At 58.7% G+C, this 19,479-nt stretch overlaps 1 protein-coding gene across 1 annotated transcript in view; it reads left to right on the forward strand.

Annotated features, from left to right (window-relative positions):
* Window positions 1–19,479, forward strand: part of LOC115833850 (serine/threonine-protein phosphatase 2A regulatory subunit B'' subunit beta-like) — a gene marked incomplete at its 3' end in the record, with an annotated part of 48,846 nt that overhangs the window by 9,618 nt on the left and 19,749 nt on the right. The window contains exon 2 of the mRNA XM_030808671.1: window positions 14,288–14,473. Within this exon, the coding sequence (XP_030664531.1) occupies window positions 14,288–14,473 (186 nt within the window). The remainder of the gene's footprint in view (window positions 1–14,287; window positions 14,474–19,479) is intronic.

Below are 19,479 nucleotides of genomic sequence, written 5' to 3' on the forward strand. Positions count from 1 at the left end.
GGAGAAGGACAGTGGAGATTTGGGTGCCATGAGGGGCTTCATTGGCCCAGACGGCAATGTCGTCTCATCAGAGTAGGAATTTGGGGGAAACAGGCTGAAAACAGGCCTCGCAGATTCCGTGCTAGCCTGTGGTGCAAAAACAATGCTATGATGGCCCGTCCCTGTCCACAGTAGTGGATAGACAGCCCCGTGGGGGCCCCGTCGAGTGTGGACAGCCCGTCCCTGTCCACAGTAGTGTATAGACAGCCCCATGGGGGCCCCATCGAGTGTGGACGGCCCGTCCCTGTACACAGTAGTGGATAGACAGCCCCATGGGGGCCCCGTCGAGTGTGGACGGCCCTGTCCCTCCCCCATCCCGTGTAGACAGCCCTGTGGCTCCACTGGGGGCGGGCGGTGCGGGTTCTGCATCGGGACAGGACGTAGGGGCTCCAGGGAGGCAGTGGGGCTGCATCCAGAGGTGGTTTGAGGGCTCCAGGTCAGAGTCTTTAAATCTCTGTGTATGTGTGCACTTCAGGATTTTGAGGCTGTGTTCCAAAAGTCTTTTTTTTTTTTTCCTTTTTTTTTTTCTTTCTTTTTGAGACGAAGTCTCACTCTTGTCCCCCAGGGTGGAGTGCAATGGTGCGATCTCGGCTCACTACAACCTCTGCCTCCCGAGTTGAAGCGATTCTCCTGCCTCAGCCTCCGAAGTAGCTGGGATTACAGGTGCCTGCCACCACGCCCAGCTAATTTTGTATTTTTAGTGGAGACAGGGTTTCACCATGTTGGCCAGGCTGGTCTCAAACTCCTGACCTCATGATCTGCCCACCTTGGCCTCCCAAAGTGCTGGGATTACATGTGGGTGACTGGACGGCACCTCTGCCCTGTGAGTTTGCGCCCCGCATCGTGGGTGACTGGGTGCACTTGTTTAAATCATGTCCTGGTGGTTTGGGCACATTCCCTGTGGTGCTGTCTTTAAGCTTCCGTTTGGAGACTTAGAGGGGGTCAGAGGCCGACTTCTGAATCCTCAAGGACAGTGAGGAAGTGAGAACGATGGAGGGATCCGGGGATGGCTGGAGAACAGAAGGAAGTGGAGGGGGCGAACCCCTAAGAAGAGTTGGAAGGGGCACTGGGGGCAGTGTGGAAGGTTGCAGGAGAAGAAAGGGTCAGTCTGAGATGGCTGCAGACTGCTGGTTCCAAGTCTAGGACACTCGGAAAAAGGAAAACGATGGAGACAGGAAACAGATCGGGAGTTACTGGGGTTAGGAGGGAGCGAGGGGTGCGTCGGTGCCACACAGACGTTTTTCAGGGCAGGGAAACTCCTCTGCGTGACCGCACAGTGGTAGATCCGTGTCATCCTGCGTTTCTCCAGACTCAACAGAGCGTGCGGCAGCAGGAGAGCCCAGTGCACGCTGTTGACTCGGGGTGATAGTGACCGGTCCAAGGAGGTTCATTGACTGTAACAGACACAGGCGGTCACGCAGGACCTTCCTGATCGGGGATCCGGGAGGCCTTCTGCTGACAGCGTCCAGCCTGGCAGGGATGTGACCAGTTTCTGTCCCTCAGCCCGAAGGTAACCCGTCTCTTTCCCGGTGGGATGAAGGTGCAGGCCCCCGGAATGTCAGCTCATCCTTATTTAAAGTTGCCCGTCCCCCTTTTCCACCGCCCCTCTTTTCTTGTTCTAAATACGATTGCAAACAAGCGCAGTTATCACAGTGAGCAGTGGCAGAGAAGACGAGATCCTGGATGCCCACTGCAGCTTAGCTGTATTCTAGAAACTCCTGAAGTTTGGGGAGGGGCGGAGATGCCGGCGCCCTTTGATGCCCGGATGCCAGGATGCCGGGGCTGCGGTGCGTGTGTTTGTGGAGGCGCAGCTGCACTTGGCGTTCCCTGGGCTCTGGAGGGGCGAGCCGGAGCCGGCACCGAGCCTGCAGCCAGCTCTGGTGTTGTCGTGGCGGGGGGGACCTCACTTCTCGCGGGGAGCGCCTTCGCCTCGGTCCCCGAGGCCGTCCCCAGGCTCTCCTCTCGGGGACCTGTTGATGCGCGCTCCAGGGCGAGCCACGTGACGGCCGCAGCGGTGCAGAAAGCGCCCTTGCCCGGCCGGACGGCCCAGCCCGCAGCGAACGGGGAGAGGAGAGAAGAGGACCGGAGGGAGCGGAGGGCAGTGCGGGGAGCGGAGGAGGAGGAGAGGAGAGCAGCGCCGGGAGCAGCCGGGTCTGCACAGTCGCGGGTCGGGAGGGGCGGCCGCCCCCACCCCCAGCGCCATGCGCCCTCCTCAGCCTGAGGAATGCGCGCGGCGCGGGCCCCGGCCCCAGAGCGCCTGGCGGGCGACGCATGGAGCGCGCTGAGCCCGGGCCACGCCTGCAGCGCCCCACTGGCCCCGGCCCGGCCCTGCCCCGAGAGCGCGGCGCCCGGCCCGGCCCGCGGAGAGCCCTGCGCGCCGACGGCATGCGGCTCCGCGAGCGCTCGCTGCGCCAGGACCCCGACCTGCGCCAGGAGCTGGCCTCGCTGGCCCGCGGCTGCGACTTCGTGCTGCCCTCTCGGTTCAAGAAGCGGCTGAAGGCCTTCCAGCAGGTCAGCCCCGCGCGCCCCGCGGCTGCCCGACACCGGGCGAGGCCTCCCGGCCCGGCGAGCCCTGCCCTCCCGGCCCCGCGCGGGCCTCCGCTCGCCGCTGCTGGCCGTGCACCCGTTGTCGCGTGGCGGGGCCCAAACGCCAGATTTTCGGGGCCAGTTGTGGGCGCAGGGGACCCGCTCGAGCCCCAGGCCGCCGAAAACCGGGTGCTGCTCTGTGGGAAGCGGTGCCAAGCTTGTTAGGAAAACCGGGCTTTGAAAAGAGCACCCGCTCCTTTGCCGGGAGTTTTGGCTGTGAGTGCGCGCCTTGCTGTGATCAACCAAGGGGGGTGAGAGCCGTCAGCGCCTGGGAGGATTCGCTGCAGACAGATTTTTAATTTAAATAATACCTTGCATTGCTGGTAATAAACATCGGGAAACTCCTTCACCCTTCGTAAAGGCGTTGGGTGGCTGAAACTTTCCCGGCGTTATTGCAATACCCAGCATTCCTTCCCGTTGGCTAACCTGTTTAAGAGTCGGTTGAGATATCACTCACATACCGGACTATTTATGCAGCGTGGTTTTATTGAGTAACTCACTGGCTTTGAAATTTATTTATTTTCATTTATATTTATTTATTTGAGACAGAGTCTCTCCGTTGCCCAGGCTGGAGTGCAGCGGCGCTATCTTGGCTCACTGCAACCTCCACCTCCTGGGTGCAAGTGATTCTCTTGCCTCAGCCTCCCGAGTAGCTGGGATTACAGGCGTGCACCACCACGCCCAGCTAATTTTTGCATTTTTAGTAGAGACGGGGTTTCACCATGTTGACCAGGCTGGTCTTGAACTCCTGACCTCCGGCGATCGCCCACCTGGGCCTCCCAAAGTGCTGGGAGTAGAGGCGTGAGCCTCCGCCCCAGCTGGCTTTGAAATTTAATCTCTGTTCTCATAAGTGCTCAGGGAAGTAAAATTTGTGTCTGTACCCCGTGTATATTGTATGAGTTAGTTTTACGAGTACCACGTGATTTAAACGTGTAAGCGTGTTCCTGTGACAATCCCGGTATAATTTGAGAATTTAGGGCTTGGCTGCGGCCGAATCTGATGCGAATCTCATCCAGGCAGGGTGTGCGTGGCTGGCGGGCGCCTCACACCCACGTGGCACATCAGACGTGCTTTTCAAACTCAGTTCCAGGAGTCTGGAACTAATGGCCTAAACATCAAGCTGAACCAAGGCATCCTGCTTGAAGGGAGAGGATAGACCCACTTCTTTCTGTTGATATTTTAATTGAAACTTTTTCTCTCAGATCACAACTTTTGCACTCCTTCGGGGTTTTTGACCTCTGTCTTCCAGGTTTTGACATTTTGCCTGTAAGTGGGTAAAGGCGAGGCTGGTTTCTTTAAAATCCTCTTAACCTGCAGACCCTAAGAGTGAGATCAGCCTCGTGCGGGATTTGCTCTAGACGGTGGGAGGTGCTGGGAGGTGCGTGCTCGCTGGTTGCAGCCCATTAGGTGATTAGCTCGCACGTGGCTGGATGAGGAAGCCCTTTAGCCCTGCAGCGGGGCCCTGGCTCTTCTGTGGGAGGCTGTGGTGACGATGCACCTGTGTGTGCACCTCCCGGAGGCAGAGCCCATTCACCAAAGTCTGCATTGTTTTAACAGGACTGTTTATTTTTAAAAAGTCAGTTTTTGGGAAATCACGAATTCCGTTTACAGAAGTTTGCTTCATTTCACAGAAAATGGGTTTCCACGTTTTTAGGGAGGACAGATGTGTGAAATCGTGTTGTCTGAGGGGTGGTGGAGGAATTACAGGGGTATTTTGGGGCATTTTTGGGGGTGGTGTTGGGGGAGAAGGGGACGTTTTCTGGCTGCTTTCAGTCCATGCATGAGCATGGGCTGTGTCTGTTGGGTCCACCCCACTTGCACACACCCTCAGGAGGGTTGTCGCGGAGCACCTGTGTGGGAGCCACTGGACGTGTCGGGGTACCGCTCCTCTGCGCTCCTCCTCCTCCCTGCCACTGCCCACTTCCCAGCCACCGGCATCCTTGACAAACCAAACTCGGGGGGTGGGCGGGGGGGGGTTTCAGCGACCGCTGGCCTTGGGAACGGAACAGCATGTGTTCATGCCGTGGGTCCTGGGAGGCTCCTGTGTGACAGTAGCGTGTTACACGTACTCTCGCCGTGGGTCCGGAGAGGCTCCTGTGTGACGATGGTGTGTCACACGTACTCTCGCCGTGGGTCCGGGGAGGCTCCCGTGTGACGATGGCATGTTACACGGCACGTGCTCTCACTGTAGGACCCAGCATGTACCTGGAGTGGGGCCGTGCAGCAGCTTGGCCGAGCTCTTCCTGCTGGAGCCACTGCCTGCGCCTCCTGCGCAGGGATTCTCAGGCCTTCTGTCCCCAGGCAACAGCAGGACAGCTCAGACCTTGTTCCCAGCCCAGGACAGCTGTGCTGCCCTAGCCTGGCCCTCCCCGCCTGGGGAGTGAGTCTCCCGCTCCCCACACACTGACTCAGCACGCAGACGCTCCTCTTCACCTGTCCTGGTCACACAGACACTGTCCAGCGTCCCCACGGGGTCCTTCGGGCGGACGCACAGACCCTGCACAGCACCATCCATGGCTGAAAGCGCCGTCCCCTGTGCAGCAGTCCCGCTGTACTTGGAGCTGACTTCGGCGTGGTGACAGCCTGGGCTCTGGGCGTCCCTGATGCACCTCCTGCTCTCACCTCCAGGGCACGTGCCGTTCCGCTCCCAAGGCCAGTGGTCACCAAAACCCTTGCAGCCTTTGGTTTGGCCAGGACGCTGCCGAGGATGCCACTCCCTGGGCAGTGGCAGGGAGACGGTAGGGCTTGGGTTCCCCACCTGGCAGGGAGCTGCAGCAAGGGGGGTTAACAGGAAACAGAAGCCCAGATGGGAATGTCCACACAGAAGACCAGGCTCAGGAGCATCCGCCAGGGGCTTGTGGACGCAGGGAGGGTGCCCGATCCTCCCCTCGCTGTGTTGCCCGGCATCCATCGTCACCCCTTGGCTGGTGGACAGAATGATCCCCACATCCCCCAGCCCAGCCTTCCGAGCTTTGTGGAGACTCACACCTCGCTGCAGTCGTGGGTGCAGGCACCAGCCGTGGGTCCAGGGCCCAGCCGACGTCTCTCAGCATCTGTCGTGGCCCCACTGCCCGGCTGCAGTCGTGTGTCTGAGTGAATGTTAGCCCACGTGAGCTCTGGCCACCTCAGACACCTGGACCTGCTGCGTTTCCGTGTTGACCCCTCCACTGCAGTTCTCCCTCTTTGCTACAGAGGGGATTTTTAAACCCACACGCGGGGCCTCTCATCTCCGTGTTCGGCTCCTCTGTGTAAACACCGACCTTTTTGACTCCTGTGTTTAGCCGTCCAGCGTGCGGTTAGCAGGTGTAGCTGGCAGCCCTCTACCAGCCCTCGCGGAGGGTCCCTGGGAGTCGAGTGCTGGGCCGAGAAGAATGCTGAGAGCTTGCAGCAGGCCCTGCCTTCCAGGGGTGGCTGTCATTTGGGTGGGCGAGGGGCTCAGCTGGAATCCATGAGTGTGGGTCTTGGCCGAACCCCCCCCTCCCTGATCCCATACCACAGCCTCCCATGCTTCCGCCTCCCGCTGCAGAGTAGAGGCCGCTGCAGAGTGAGGGCTCCTGGGGACACGGCTGTGCGTTGCAGCCTGTACTGAGCGTGCCTTCCGCCGGCCCCGTGCTTCTCCGGCACCTTCTCTGTGGCTTTGATCGTGGTGTCCGCTCCTGCTGCAGTCGGGGAGAGGGTTATTTCTGCTGGTCACCGCGCCCTGCCTGCTGTGCGCACCCTCTGCACGTGTGGGGGTCTGCCCGAGGCTGGTGTCGCGAGATGATGTGTCACGGTGCACGTGGCCTGTGTTCTCAGGGTACTCACCTGCACCGCACTTCTACGCAAAAACAGGCAGCCTCAGCGTTAGGCTCAGCCTTTGCTTTTGGTCGTATACGGACATGTTTTGCAAAACTGTGGGCGTACTGTGGAAGGGCGACACACATATCTGTGACTTCTGGAATTGTGATGAGTCAGGGAGCTGCCTTCTCAGTGCCCTCAACAGAAATAGCTTGTCGGGAGGCAGGGTGTCGCCTTTATCACTGTGCTTTGGGTGACGGGCGCTTTACGAAGTACTTTTTAAAGTCCACGTACTGAGGAGGATTTAAAGTGGGTGACCCGGCTGCCATAGGCCCCTCTGGTTTGTCTGAACTTTTTAATGAACAGGCGGCTGGCTTTAGAATTCTTCCACACACACGCAGCTGTTTTTGCTCCTTCTGTGTTTACTGTTCATGCCTGGCCTCACCGGCTACATTCGGGGCAGGGCAGCAGGCCCTGTGATTCCTTCAGAATCCCCTGAGACCTGCTGCTTGGCCGGAGAGGTGGCCAGTTCCCAAGTGAGCTGTGTGTGTTGAAAAGAATGTGTGCTCTGCAGCTGTGCTGAGGCTGAGTCTATTTCTGTCCGTGAGATTAACCTTGTAAATCTCCCGTGCCCGCATGGAGCGGTTGTGTTGTTTGTTGTTCTGTCGCTTGTCTATTAGTGCCCGGGGTGGGAGGGCCCAGCTTCCCCCCATCGGTGCCCAGGGTGGGTGGTCCCAGCCTTCCTCCTGTCAGTGCCCAGGTGGGCGGTACCAGCCTTCCCCTTCTCCGTGCCCGTGGTGGGTGGTCCCGGCCTTCCCCGTGTCGGTGCCCGGGGTGAGTGGTCCCGGCCTTCCCCGTGTTGGTGCCCGGGGTGAGTGGTCCCGGCCGTCCCCGTGTCGGTGCCCGGGGTGAGTGGTCCCGGCCTTCCCCGTGTCGGTGCCTGGAGTGAGTGGACTCGGCCTTCCCCGTGTCGGTGCCCGGGTGGGTGGTCCCGGCCTTCCCCGTGTCGGTGCCCAGGGTGGGTGGTCCCGGCCTTCCCCGTGTCGGTGCCCGGAGTGAGTGGTCCCGGCCTTCCCCGTGTCGGTGCCCGGGGTGAGTGGACTCGGCCGTCCCCGTGTCGGTGCCTGGAGTGAGTGGACTCGGCCTTCCCCGTGTCGGTGCCCGGGTGGGTGGTCCCGGCCTTCCCCGTGTCGGTGCCCAGGGTGGGTGGTCCCGGCCTTCCCCGTGTCGGTGCCCGGGGTGAGTGGACTCGGCCTTCCCCGTGTCGGTGCCCAGGGTGGGTGGTCCCGGCCTTCCCCGTGTCGGTGCCCGGGGTGAGTGGACTCGGCCGTCCCCGTGTCGGTGCCTGGAGTGAGTGGACTCGGCCTTCCCCGTGTCGGTGCCCAGGGTGGGTGGTCCCGGCCGTCCCCGTGTCGGTGCCCAGGGTGGGTGGTCCCGGGCTTCCCCATGTCGGTGCCCGGAGTGAGTGGACTCGGCCTTCCCCGTGTCGGTGCCCAGGGTAGGTGGTCCTGGCCTTTCCTGTGTTGGTGGGTGGTCCCGGCCTTCCCCGTGTCTGTGCCCGAGGTGGGTGTTCTCCACCTTTCCTGGCGGGCTGAGTTTGTGTCCAGTGGTGTTTACTTGATCAGTGCCGAGGCTGCGTTGTCAGGCATCGATAAAGTTAGCGTCATCCTGTCCTCCCGTGACTGACCTCTTCGGCGTTCCTTGGTGGCCTGTCTGTCTCCAGGCCTGTCCATCACCTTGTGTCACTTCATCGATGTTAATACAGCGACACCAGCTTTCTTTATGGTCTGCCTGCTCTATCTTTTTCCATCTCAAAAAAAAAAAAAAAATGTGTAGTTTCTGGGTCCTTAAGTCACATATATCTCCTGTGTCTTTCTGTCCTCTGTGTCTCCCGTATACGTGAATGCTGTTTTCTTTCTGCAGTCAGACCTTTGTCTGGTAACTGTAACACTCGGTACATTGAGGTCGATGTTGCCTGCTCATTCATGTGATGGACTCTGTCTCATCCTGCATCTCTGTCTCCCGCTCTTTCAGCTCGGTCACCTTTTCTGTCGTTTGGAGTACACACTTTCTGCTAGCTCACTGTTTATCCTACAAATGTCAATGGCTGGCCAGGCTCAGGGCCTTACACCTGTGATCCCAGTGCCTTGGGAGGCTGAGGCAGGAGAATCGCTGGAGGCCAGGAGTTCAAGACCAGCCGGGGCAACATAGCGAGACCCCGTCTCTTAAAAAAAAAAAAAAGGAACGTCAACTAAATTCTTCAAAGCCCAATGTTAATCAGTATCTTTTCTTCCAACTCACAAACCGTCTCACACTCATCCAGTCACCATGTCACTGACAGCCTGTTGTTGTATTGATTTTTTTTTTAATTGAACATACGTTGTTATCACTGATTTATGTTTTTTAAATTGAACATACATTGTTATCACTGATTTATGTGGTCAGCTGCCAGGGTTTTCCTTCTCATTACCACTGACCTGCTCTTCATCCCTTCTTTCAATTCCAACCTTCCCTTTGGGAGCTTTTGGCTTCTCCCTGCTGCGTTTCCTCAGCTTTTGCCCCATAGAGTGTCTGTTAATGGGGTGCATGGTCTCTGTAAATTTGGGGCTAAAAATGTCCAAGTGTTCATCTCACTCTTTTTTTTTTTTTTTTTTTTTTTTTTGAGACAGTCTCACTCTGTCACCCAGGCTGGAATGCAGTGGTGCGATCTCAGCTCACTGCACCCTCCGCCTCCCGGGTTTAAGCGATTCTCCTGCCTCAGCCTCTCAAGTAGCTGGGATTACAGGCATCCGCCACCATGCCTGGTTAATTTTTTTTATCGTTTTGTTTTGAGACAGTCTAACTGTGTCGCCCAGGCTGGAGTGCAGTGGTGCCATCTCAGCTCACTGCAACCTCTGTCTCCTGGGTTCACGCCATTCTCTTTCCTCAGCCTCTCGAGTAGCTGGGATTACAGGCGCCCGCCACCACACCCAGCTAATTTTTGTATTTTTGGTAGAGACTGGGTTTCCCCATGTTGGCCAGGCTGGTCTCGAACTCCTGGCCTCAAGTGATCCACCTCAGCCTCCTAAAATGCTGGGATGACAGGTGCGTGAGCCTCCACACCTGGCCGGTCACCCCTCGTTTTGGTTGGTTGGTTGTATTTGGTCTGTTTTTGGTCTCCAGTCTCATTGCTGTGTGTGAAGGAGTGGCTTTCTTTTCCTCTTTTGCTGGGGTTCATGGGGGTCCTCAGGCCTGGGCATCTCTCCAGGTCTTAGGGCTGCGGGGTAAACACTGTTAATTTCTTTCTCCCACTTCGGCACATCTCCCTGAAATTGCACGTCTGCTCTGTAACCCCTCCCAGTGTGTGTTCTGTTCGTGTATTTTAAACCTCTAGAATTGACTTGTTTTTTTGCTCGTCGTTTCAACCTTCTCTTTCATTTCTTAAAATGCACGAGGCGCACTTGTTTTCTATCCCGACAGTGTCAGAGTGGGAAGCCCCTGTGGACCGTTTCTGCCGACTGTCATTCATGGTGCTTTGTTTCTGTGGCCATTTTGGTGATTTTTGACTGTGAACTGCTCATTTTTTCTTGGAAGTTTGGGAGGTTTCTTGAGTCCTGGGTTTCCTCAAGAACTTGTTGCTTCCAGGTGCTGCCCGCATGGGAATAACTTTGCATTATTGGCTGGAGGGGTTTTTTTTTTTTGGAGACAGACTCTTGCTCTGTGGAGTTCAGTGGTGCTATGTCGGCTCACTGCAGCCTCTGCCTCCCGGGTTGAAGCGATTCTCCTGCCTCAGCCTCCTGAGTAGCTGGGATTACAGGCATGTGCCACCACACTCAGCTAAATTTTTCGATTTTTTTTTTTTTAATGGTAGAGATTAACTTTTGCCATGTTGACCAGGCTGGTCTCGAACTCCTCAGCTCAGGCAGCCTGCCCCCCCTCGCCTCCCAAAGCGCCAGGATTGCAGGCATGAGCCACTGCGCCCGGCCGGTTTGAGAGTTTTCGCATCATCCTGGTGACATGAGTTTGGTTTGCAAACCTGCAGGAGAGTCGGCTGTAGCCGTCAGTTCTCAGGGGAGAACTCCCCCCCTGCCCAGCTCCTGCGAGCAGCTCCAGGTGAAGGCTGCAACTTTCCTTTCATTCCTGGGGCCGGAGGCGCGCTGGGGATTTACTTGGAGCTCGTTCGTCCCACTGAAGGTGACGCGTTCTGGGAGCTTCCCCGGAGGACCCTGCATTTTGCCTCCTCTTCCCCAGAGCTCCACAAAGCTGTGAGAGATTTCGGGTGAGCCCGCTCGGCCCACGCTTCTGAAGGCAGAGCCTGTTCAGGCTCCACGGGCTTTCCCGGGTTCCTCCTTCCTGTCATTCTTTTCTGCCAGCCTGTGGGCGCCGTCTAGAAGACGTTTGTGAACTATTCTGTCCAGGGTTCTTGGCAGTTTTCACCAGGAAGGTTGGTTTTGTGCCCAGGTCGTTGGAATATTGCCAAACACAGGAGCCTGAGAGCTCATTGCAGAATATTCGTGGGGTCAATTCCGTACCCCACATAGCAGAGCTGTGGGAACCCAGCGTGATGAAGGGGGAAGAGCCGCAGGCTCCTCATTGTGGGCTCGGGGAGATGCATTGTGGGATTGCGGGCTCGGGGAGATGCAGGGACCTCCTGCCCCAGGACACAGAGGTCATGTTCTGAATCACAGGGAAGGGGTGTGCCCTTCAGGTAAAGCTGTGCTGAAGGAACACTCAGTTGGCACCTACTGCGGGGAGCCTGCTCTGCCCCAGGTCACGGAGGCGGCCTCTGTTCCTCCTAGATGGGGATCAGAGAAAAACAACTGAGTCTCACCTTGGCTGAGGGTCCTGTAGGGACAGCAGGGTGGGGACAGTTGGGGCGCTGTCTGTGGGACCCTTGTGACCTGGGGTGAGGGTCCTGTAGGGACAGCAGGGTGGACTGTTTTCTCTGTGAGGACACTGGAGCTCGGACCCAGTCCTGGATTGATCGAGGCAGTCAGGATTGTGGGTGCAAAGGCCCTGAGCTGTGGTCCATTGGTATGGGGACTTCCTCCCCGGAACCTCCTCCATGGCAGTTGGTCGAGGAGGACACAGCCCCGTCCCCTGAGTAGTTGATGGGGGAGGACGCAGCCTCATTCCCTGGGTAGTTGATGGAGGAGGACGTAGCCCGTCCCCTGGGTAGTTGATGGAGGATGATGCAGCCCCGTCCCCTGAGTAGTTGATGGGGGAGGACGCAGCCCCGTCCCCTGGGTAGTTGATGGGGGAGGACGCAGCCCGTCCCCTGGGTAGTTGATGGAGGAGGACGCAGCCCGTCCCCTGGGTAGTTGATGGAGGATGATGCAGCCCCGTCCCCTGAGTAGTTGATGGGGGAGGACGCAGCCCCGTCCCCTGGGTAGTTGATGGGGAGGATGCAGCCCGTCCCTGGGTAGTTGATGGGGGAGGACGCAGCCCGTCCCTGGGTAGTTGATGGGGAGGAGGACGCAGCCCCGTCCCCTGGGTAGTTGATGGAGGAGGACGCAGCCCGTCCCCTGGGTAGTTGATGGAGGAGGACGCAGCCCGTCCCTGGGTAGTTGATGGAGGAGGACGCAGCCCGTCCCCTGGGTAGTTGATGGAGGAGGACGCAGCCCGTCCCTGGGTAGTTGATGGAGGAGGATGCAGCCCCGTCCCCTGGGTAGTTGATGGAGGATGACACAGCCCGTCCCCTGGGTAGTTGATGGGGGAGGACGCAGCCCCGTCCCCTGGGTAGTTGATGGAGGAGGACGCAGCCCGTCCCCTGGGTAGTTGATGGAGGAGGACGCAGCCCGTCCCCTGGGTAGTTGATGGAGGAGGACGCAGCCCGTCCCCTGGGTAGTTGATGGAGGAGGACGCAGCCCCATCCCCTGGGTAGTCGATGGGGGAGGACGCAGCCTCGTTCCCTGGGTAGTCGATGGAGAAGGACACAGCCCCGTCCCCTGGGTAGTTGATGGAGGAGGACGCAGCCCCTTTCCCTGGGTAGTTGATGGAGAAGGACACAGCCCCGTCCCCTGGGTAGTTGATGGAGAAGGACACAGCCCCGTCCCCTGGGTAGTTGATGGAGAAGGACACAGCCCCGTCCCCTGGGTAGTTGATGGGGGAGGAGGACGCAGCCCGTCCCCTGGGTAGTTGATGGAGGATGACGCAGCCCCGTCCCCTGAGTAGTTGATGGGGGAGGACGCAGCCTCGTTCCCTGGGTAGTAGATGGAGAAGGATGCAGCCCCGCCCCCTGGGTAGTTGATGGGGGAGGAGGACGCAGCCCCTTTCCCTGGGTAGTTGATGGAGAAGGACACAGCCCCGTCCCCTGGGTAGTTGATGGAGAAGGACACAGCCCCGTCCCCTGGGTAGTTGATGGGGGAGGAGGACTCAGCCCCTTTCCCTGGGTAGTTGATGGAGAAGGACACAGCCCCGTCCCCTGGGTAGTTGATGGAGAAGGACACAGCCCCGTCCCCTGGGTAGTTGATGGGGGAGGAGGACGCAGCCCGTCCCCTGGGTAGTTGATGGAGGATGACGCAGCCCTGTCCCCTGGGTAGTTGATGGAGGATGACGCAGCCCCGTCCCCTGAGTAGTTGATGGGGGAGGACGCAGCCTCGTTCCCTGGGTAGTAGATGGAGAAGGATGCAGCCCCGCCCCCTGGGTAGTTGATGGGGGAGGAGGACGCAGCCCCTTTCCCTGGGTAGTTGATGGAGAAGGACACAGCCCCGTCCCCTGGGTAGTTGATGGAGAAGGACACAGCCCCGTCCCCTGGGTAGTTGATGGGGGAGGAGGACGCAGCCCCTTTCCCTGGGTAGTTGATGGAGAAGGACACAGCCCCGTCCCCTGGGTAGTTGATGGAGAAGGACACAGCCCCGTCCCCTGGGTAGTTGATGGGGGAGGAGGACGCAGCCCGTCCCCTGGGTAGTTGATGGGGGAGGATGCAGCCTCGTTCCCTGGGTAGTTGATGGAGGAGGAGGATGCAGCCCCGCTCCCTGGTAGTTGATGGAGGAGAAGGATACAGCATCGTCCCCTGGGTAGTTGGAGGAGGAGGAGGATGCAGCTGATGGAGGAGGATGCAGCCCCGTCCCTTCAGCAGTTGATGGTGGAGGAGGACACAGCACCGTCCCTTGGGCAGTTGATGGGGGAGGACGCAATACGGTTGCCGATGCCGTTAACCATTTCAGGCGGTGTTTTAGCATCACGGGATGAGATCAAATGTCCACCTCTCAGGTTGTGTAGAGATACAAGCAGGAGACTCTTGAGTGTTCTGGGGCCTGTGGATATACTGGGTGAGGGGAGTGCTAGTGCTGAGTGGGGTCAAGAGCCCGTGGGCGTGGTCTGTGCACTGGGGGAGGGGCTGAGGCGTGTCCACAGCAGTACCTGGTGGTCGACCCCTTCGCCTGGCTGTGTGGCTGCCTGCCCTGCCTCTGCCTCTCAGAATGTGAGTCGCCCGGGCTCCAGGGACAGGGCTGCCTGTGGACGGCGCCTGTGCCTCTCCACGTCTGAGCTCTCAGGCGTCTGGGGTGCACGGCTGCCCTTTTCCCCGGGGCCCTGCCAGGTGTGGTGGGGTCAGTGGTGTGGCTGCTGGGAATCGGGAGTGGGTCCCGGCTGGGCTCTCAGGCATCTGGGGCACGTACCTGCCCTTGTCCCCAGGACCCTGCTCGGTGTGGTGGGGGCTCAGTGGCACACAGCAGCCACCCAGAGTGGGGTCCGTGGCAGCACCGTGTGGCTTCCTGGGTGGAGGTGGCCCTGCAGTGGAGTACGAGTGTGGTCCCCCACAGGGATTGCAGCGTGTCCTCTCCCGGCTGGGGTCAGGTGGCCTCAGCACCGTCAGCCCTAGAAAGGCCCCTTGTGTTGTCTGGGTGGAGAAGGCGTTCGATGCTCCCAGGTTCTAACTGACTGCTGTCTGTCGACTCTTCAGGTTCAGACGCGGAAAGAAGAGCCTCTGCCCCCGGCCACAAGCCAAAGCATTCCGACCTTCTACTTCCCCAGAGGACGCCCGCAGGACTCTGTCAATGTGGATGCCGTCATCAGCAAGATCGAGAGCACTTTCGCCCAGTTCCCCCACGAGAGGGCCACCATGGATGACATGGGTCTGGTGGCCAAGGTGCGTGTCACGCGTGTGACGTGGAGCAGCCGAGGTGGTACTGCGGGCATGTGAGGGTGAGGCCGAGCGGCCGAGGCAGGTGCATGTCCCACGAGTGTGAATGAGGCGGAGTGGCCGAGGTGGGTGCACATCACACGAGGATGAATGAGGCCGAGCAGCCGAGGTGGGTGCACATCACACGAGGATGAATGAGGCGGAGCGGCCGAGGTGGGTGCACATCACACGAGGATGAATGAGGCGGAGCGGCCGAGGTGGGTGCACATCACACGAGGATGAATGAGGCGGAGCGGCCGAGGTGGGTGCACATCACACGAGGATGAATGAGGCGGAGCGGCCGAGGTGGGTGCACATCACACGAGGATGAATGAGGCGAGCGGCCGAGGTGGGTGCACATCACACGAGGATGAATGAGGCGGAGCGGCCGAGGTGGGTGCACATCACACGAGGATGAATGAGGCCGAGCGGCCGAGGTGGGTGCACATCACACGAGGATGAATGAGGCGGAGCGGCCGAGGTGGGTGCACATCACACGAGGATGAATGAGGCGGAGCGGCCGAGGTGGGTGCACATCACACGAGGATGAATGAGGCCGAGCGGCCGAGGTGGGTGCACATCACACGAGGATGAATGAGGCCGAGCGGCCGAGGCGGGTGCATGTCCCACGAGGATGAATGAGGCGGAGCGGCCGAGGTGGGTGCACATCACACGAGGATGAATAAGGCGGAGCGGCCGAGGTGGGTGCGTGTCACACGAGGATGAATGAGGCCGAGCGGCCGAGGCGGGTGCACATCACACGAGGATGAATGAGGCGGAGCGGCCGAGGTGGGTGCACATCACACGAGGATGAATGAGGCGGAGCGGCCGAGGTGGGTGCGTGTCACACGAGGATGAATGAGGCCGAGCGGCCGAGGCGGGTGCACATCACATGAGGATGAATGAGGCCGAGCGGCCGAGGTGGGTGCACATCACACGAGGATGAATGAGGCCGAGCGGCCGAGGTGGGTGCACATCACACGAGGATGAATGAGGCGGAGCAGCCGAGGTGGGTGCACGTCACACGGGCGTGAATGAGGCGGAGCAGCCGAGGTGGGTGTGTGTCACACGAGGATGAATGAGGCGGAGCGGCCGAGGCGGGTGCACATCACACGAGGATGAATGAGGCCGAGCGGCCGAGGTGGGTGCGTGTCACACGAGGATGAATGAGGCCGAGCGGCCAAGGTGGGTGCGTGTCACACGAGGATGAATGAGGCGGAGCGGCCGAGGTGGGTGCACGTCACACGAGGATGAATGAGGCGGAGCGGCCGAGGTGGGTGCACGTCACACGAGGATGAATGAGGCCGAGCGGCCGAGGTGGGTGCACGTCACACGAGGATGAATGAGGCGGAGCGGCCGAGGTGGGTGCACATCACACGAGGATGAATGAGGCGGAGCAGCCGAGGTGGGTGCACGTCACACGGGCGTGAATGAGGCGGAGCAGCCGAGGTGGGTGTGTGTCACACGAGGATGAATGAGGCGGAGCGGCTGAGGTGGGTGTGTCACACGAGGATGAATGAGGCCGAGCGGCCGAGGTGGGTGCGTGTCACACGAGGATGAATGAGGCCGAGCGGCCAAGGTGGGTGCGTGTCACACGAGGATGAATGAGGCGGAGCGGCCGAGGTGGGTGCACATCACACGAGGATGAATGAGGCGGAGCGGCCGAGGCGGGTGCACATCACACGAGGATGAATGAGGCCGAGCGGCTGAGGTGGGTGCGTGTCACACGAGGATGAATGAGGCCGAGCGGCCGAGGTGGGTGCGTGTCACACGAGGATGAATGAGGCCGAGCGGCCAAGGTGGGTGCGTGTCACACGAGGATGAATGAGGCGGAGCGGCCGAGGTGGGTGCACATCACACGAGGATGAATGAGGCCGAGCGGCCCAGGTGGGTGCACATCACACGAGGATGAATGAGGCGGAGCAGCCGAGGTGGGTGCACATCACACGAGGATGAATGAGGCGGAGCGGCCGAGGTGGGTGCACGTCACACGAGGATGAATGAGGCGGAGCGGCCGAGGTGGGTGCACATCACACGAGGATGAATGAGGCGGAGCGGCCGAGGTGGGTGCACATCACACGAGGATGAATGAGGCCGAGCGGCCGAGGTGGGTGCACATCACACGAGGATGAATGAGGCGGAGCGGCCGAGGTGGGTGCGTGTCACACGAGCATGAATGAGGCGGAGCGGCCGAGGCGGGTGCATGTCACATGAGCATGAATGAGGCCGAGCGGCCGAGGTGGGTGCGTTTCACACACGTGCGGGAGTGGCCCAGGTTTCCTCTGAGGTTATAGTTGTGGTCTGAGGTTTGCTGTCTGGTTGCTGCCGTGTGAATTCTTAAGCATCTGAAACGCGAGTAGGAATTCCATTCTCATCCTGAGGCCGTGAAGAGCACAGGCCCACCATGTGCCACCCTCCTCTCCTCTCCTCTCCCCTCCTCTCCCCTCCAGGGCCAGTGGCACTGGCTCTTACGGCTCTCAGAGGCCGTTCTGCACCCCCCTGGCCGTGTGCCTTTCTGCCCAAGGAGCCGCCGTCCCAGGCTGGGCGGCCGTGGACCCCTGTCCCCCAGCAGTGGCCCCATGGGCCCATTTCTAGACTCGCCCTGAGTGCTGCGGCGCCGCATGCGTCATTCGCCACCTGCTTTCTTTCTCAGCTGCACGCTTTCCAGGCTGACCGCATGGACGCCCGGAGATCGAGCACGCTCGGTTTAGTGTCTATGTTACCAAGGCAGTGCCTACACCAGGGATGCGTGTCTGGACCCCTGGTGGGCGATTGTGTTTCCAGGGACCTGTGCCTGCGTCTCCAGCCTCCTACCCTCTAGGTGGAGTCACTGGGCAGCCAATGCTCCCACCCCTCCAGGTGAGAGCCCCAGAGCCTTGGTGCACGGTACATGTGAGCCCCTCAGGGCATGACCCCTGCTCCCCAGCCCTCTCCAGCTCTGCAGCTGTGAAGGGGGTCCACAGGAGTGGGCAGGTTTCTGTTTTTTTTGGGTTTGCTTGTTTGTTTTGAGACAAAGTCTTGCTCTGTCACCCAGGCTGGAGTGCAGTGGCGCGATCTTGGCTCACTGCAACCTCCACCTTCCGGGTTCAAGTGATTCTCCTGCCGCAGCCTCCCAAGTAGCTGGGACTACAGGCATGCACCACCATGCCCGGCTAATTTTTATATTTTTAGTAGAGATGAGGTTTCACCACATTGGCCAGGCTGGTCTTGAACCCCTGACTTCAAGTGATCCGCCCGCCTTGGCTTCCCAAAGTGCTGGGATTACAGGCGTGAGCCACTGCGCCTGGCCAGTTTTTGTTTTTTAACCTATTAATGCAGTCTATTGAATGAGTTGGTTTTTGGACGTTAAACCAACCTTGCATTCCTGGCATAAATTCCACATGGTCGCTGTGTCTTATCTTTTTTATATGTTGCTGGATTCCAGTAATTTTTGCAACTGGATTCACAGAGAAGACACTGCTTGGTAGTTTTCTTGTGAGTCCTTTGTCTGATCTTGGTTTTAGGGCAATACGGGTCTGAAAGAACACATTGGGAAGTGTCCCTCCGTTTTTCTATTAGGGATAGTCTTCTTAAAGTATTTTTAAAAGTTTTGTTTTATAAATATGTAAAAACCTCCATGGTTACAAAGTGAACACTAACAAACCAGACATTTAGATAAGTCCGGGTTCTGTCCCTGTGTGCTGTTTCTCCACCGAGGTAATAGTTTCCACAGCTTTGGTTTACCCTCTTATTGTTATTTTAGCTTTTAATATGAGCAACTACGTACAAATATGTGTATGAGTATGAACATACATACTTCTTGCATTTCTTAGAGAAAAATTAGTGTACTCTTTTACACTTGGGTATTTGTTTTTGCTAAGTCAGTCCATATTTGTAGAGGTGTCCCTGTCTTGCACGGCAGTGTGGGGCCATGAAAGCACCAGATAAGTCAAGTCACAACCATGGAAAACCATCTTCCAGGAAAAATTAGGATCCTTCTATAATCATTTTTGTTGAAATATTAGAAACTTGCTTACAGTTGGTTGCAAACATGTAAAGAACTAATGTTTACCTAGTATGCTGTAATTTAAAACACCAGGAACATTAAGAATTGTTTTATCTCTCAGTAAAAACTTGCCAAAAGTAGTTACAGCAGTGCCATCTCCTTGTCCCGTGTGGAGTGAGCCCCTGCTCCATGCCCTGGCAGACTCACTCATCTTTACACGCCTTGCTCAGCTTCCGTGTTTTATCCTTGGTGCTCTTGAAGTTGTGGGGTATCTTTGAGAGTTCCTTCACTGGGAAGTCTCTTTGCTGGCATTCCGTCTGCTGGGGCACCTTCATCCTTTTCAGTACAGCCTCCATTGTGTTGAGAACTCACCCTCGCCGAGTGCGCCCGGCTCCACCCACAGGGTCTCTGCGCGCCTCCGACTGGGTCAGTCACCTCTTTTGCAGCTCACGTGCTGCGTCTGCTTCGGGTCCTACAAAGCCACTTGCGCAGCGCAGTGAGGTTCCTGCGTGGGACCCACATATTCTCCTCGGTGCTTTCTGCCACGGCGCCCACCCTGCCCCACCGCGGTGCTTCCCTGCCTCGGCGCCCCCACCCCCACCCCCCACAGTGTTTCCATGGCACCTGGTTCTCACGTGCGCGCTTCATGTCGTTTTCCCTCCAGGACTCAGCTCTTGGCGTGACCTTGCTTCCACGCACAGCGGCGGCGGCCTTGGTGACCGTCTAAGGTAGTCAGGCTTTAAGACTTGAAAGAACTTGGTCCGTTGGCTGGATGTCACGTTTGGTGGTAAAAACCAAGTTTTCTCATTGTCTTTGATGCCCCAGAGAAGCAGGGTGACCTGGGCGTGACCCAGCGGGGCAGGGGAGAGCTCTGAGACTGAACTTGTCTTGCTTGCAGTGTCTGCACCACTGGGAGTCCGAGGGACACCTCCACAGGCCCCCCTGTCCGTGCACGCACCGACCCGGCCCTGCAGGCGGAGAGCATGGT

This window comes from Nomascus leucogenys, unplaced genomic scaffold (genome assembly GCF_006542625.1).
Source record: "Nomascus leucogenys isolate Asia unplaced genomic scaffold, Asia_NLE_v1 000907F_72361_qpd_obj, whole genome shotgun sequence".
NCBI lineage: Eukaryota > Metazoa > Chordata > Mammalia > Primates > Hylobatidae > Nomascus > Nomascus leucogenys.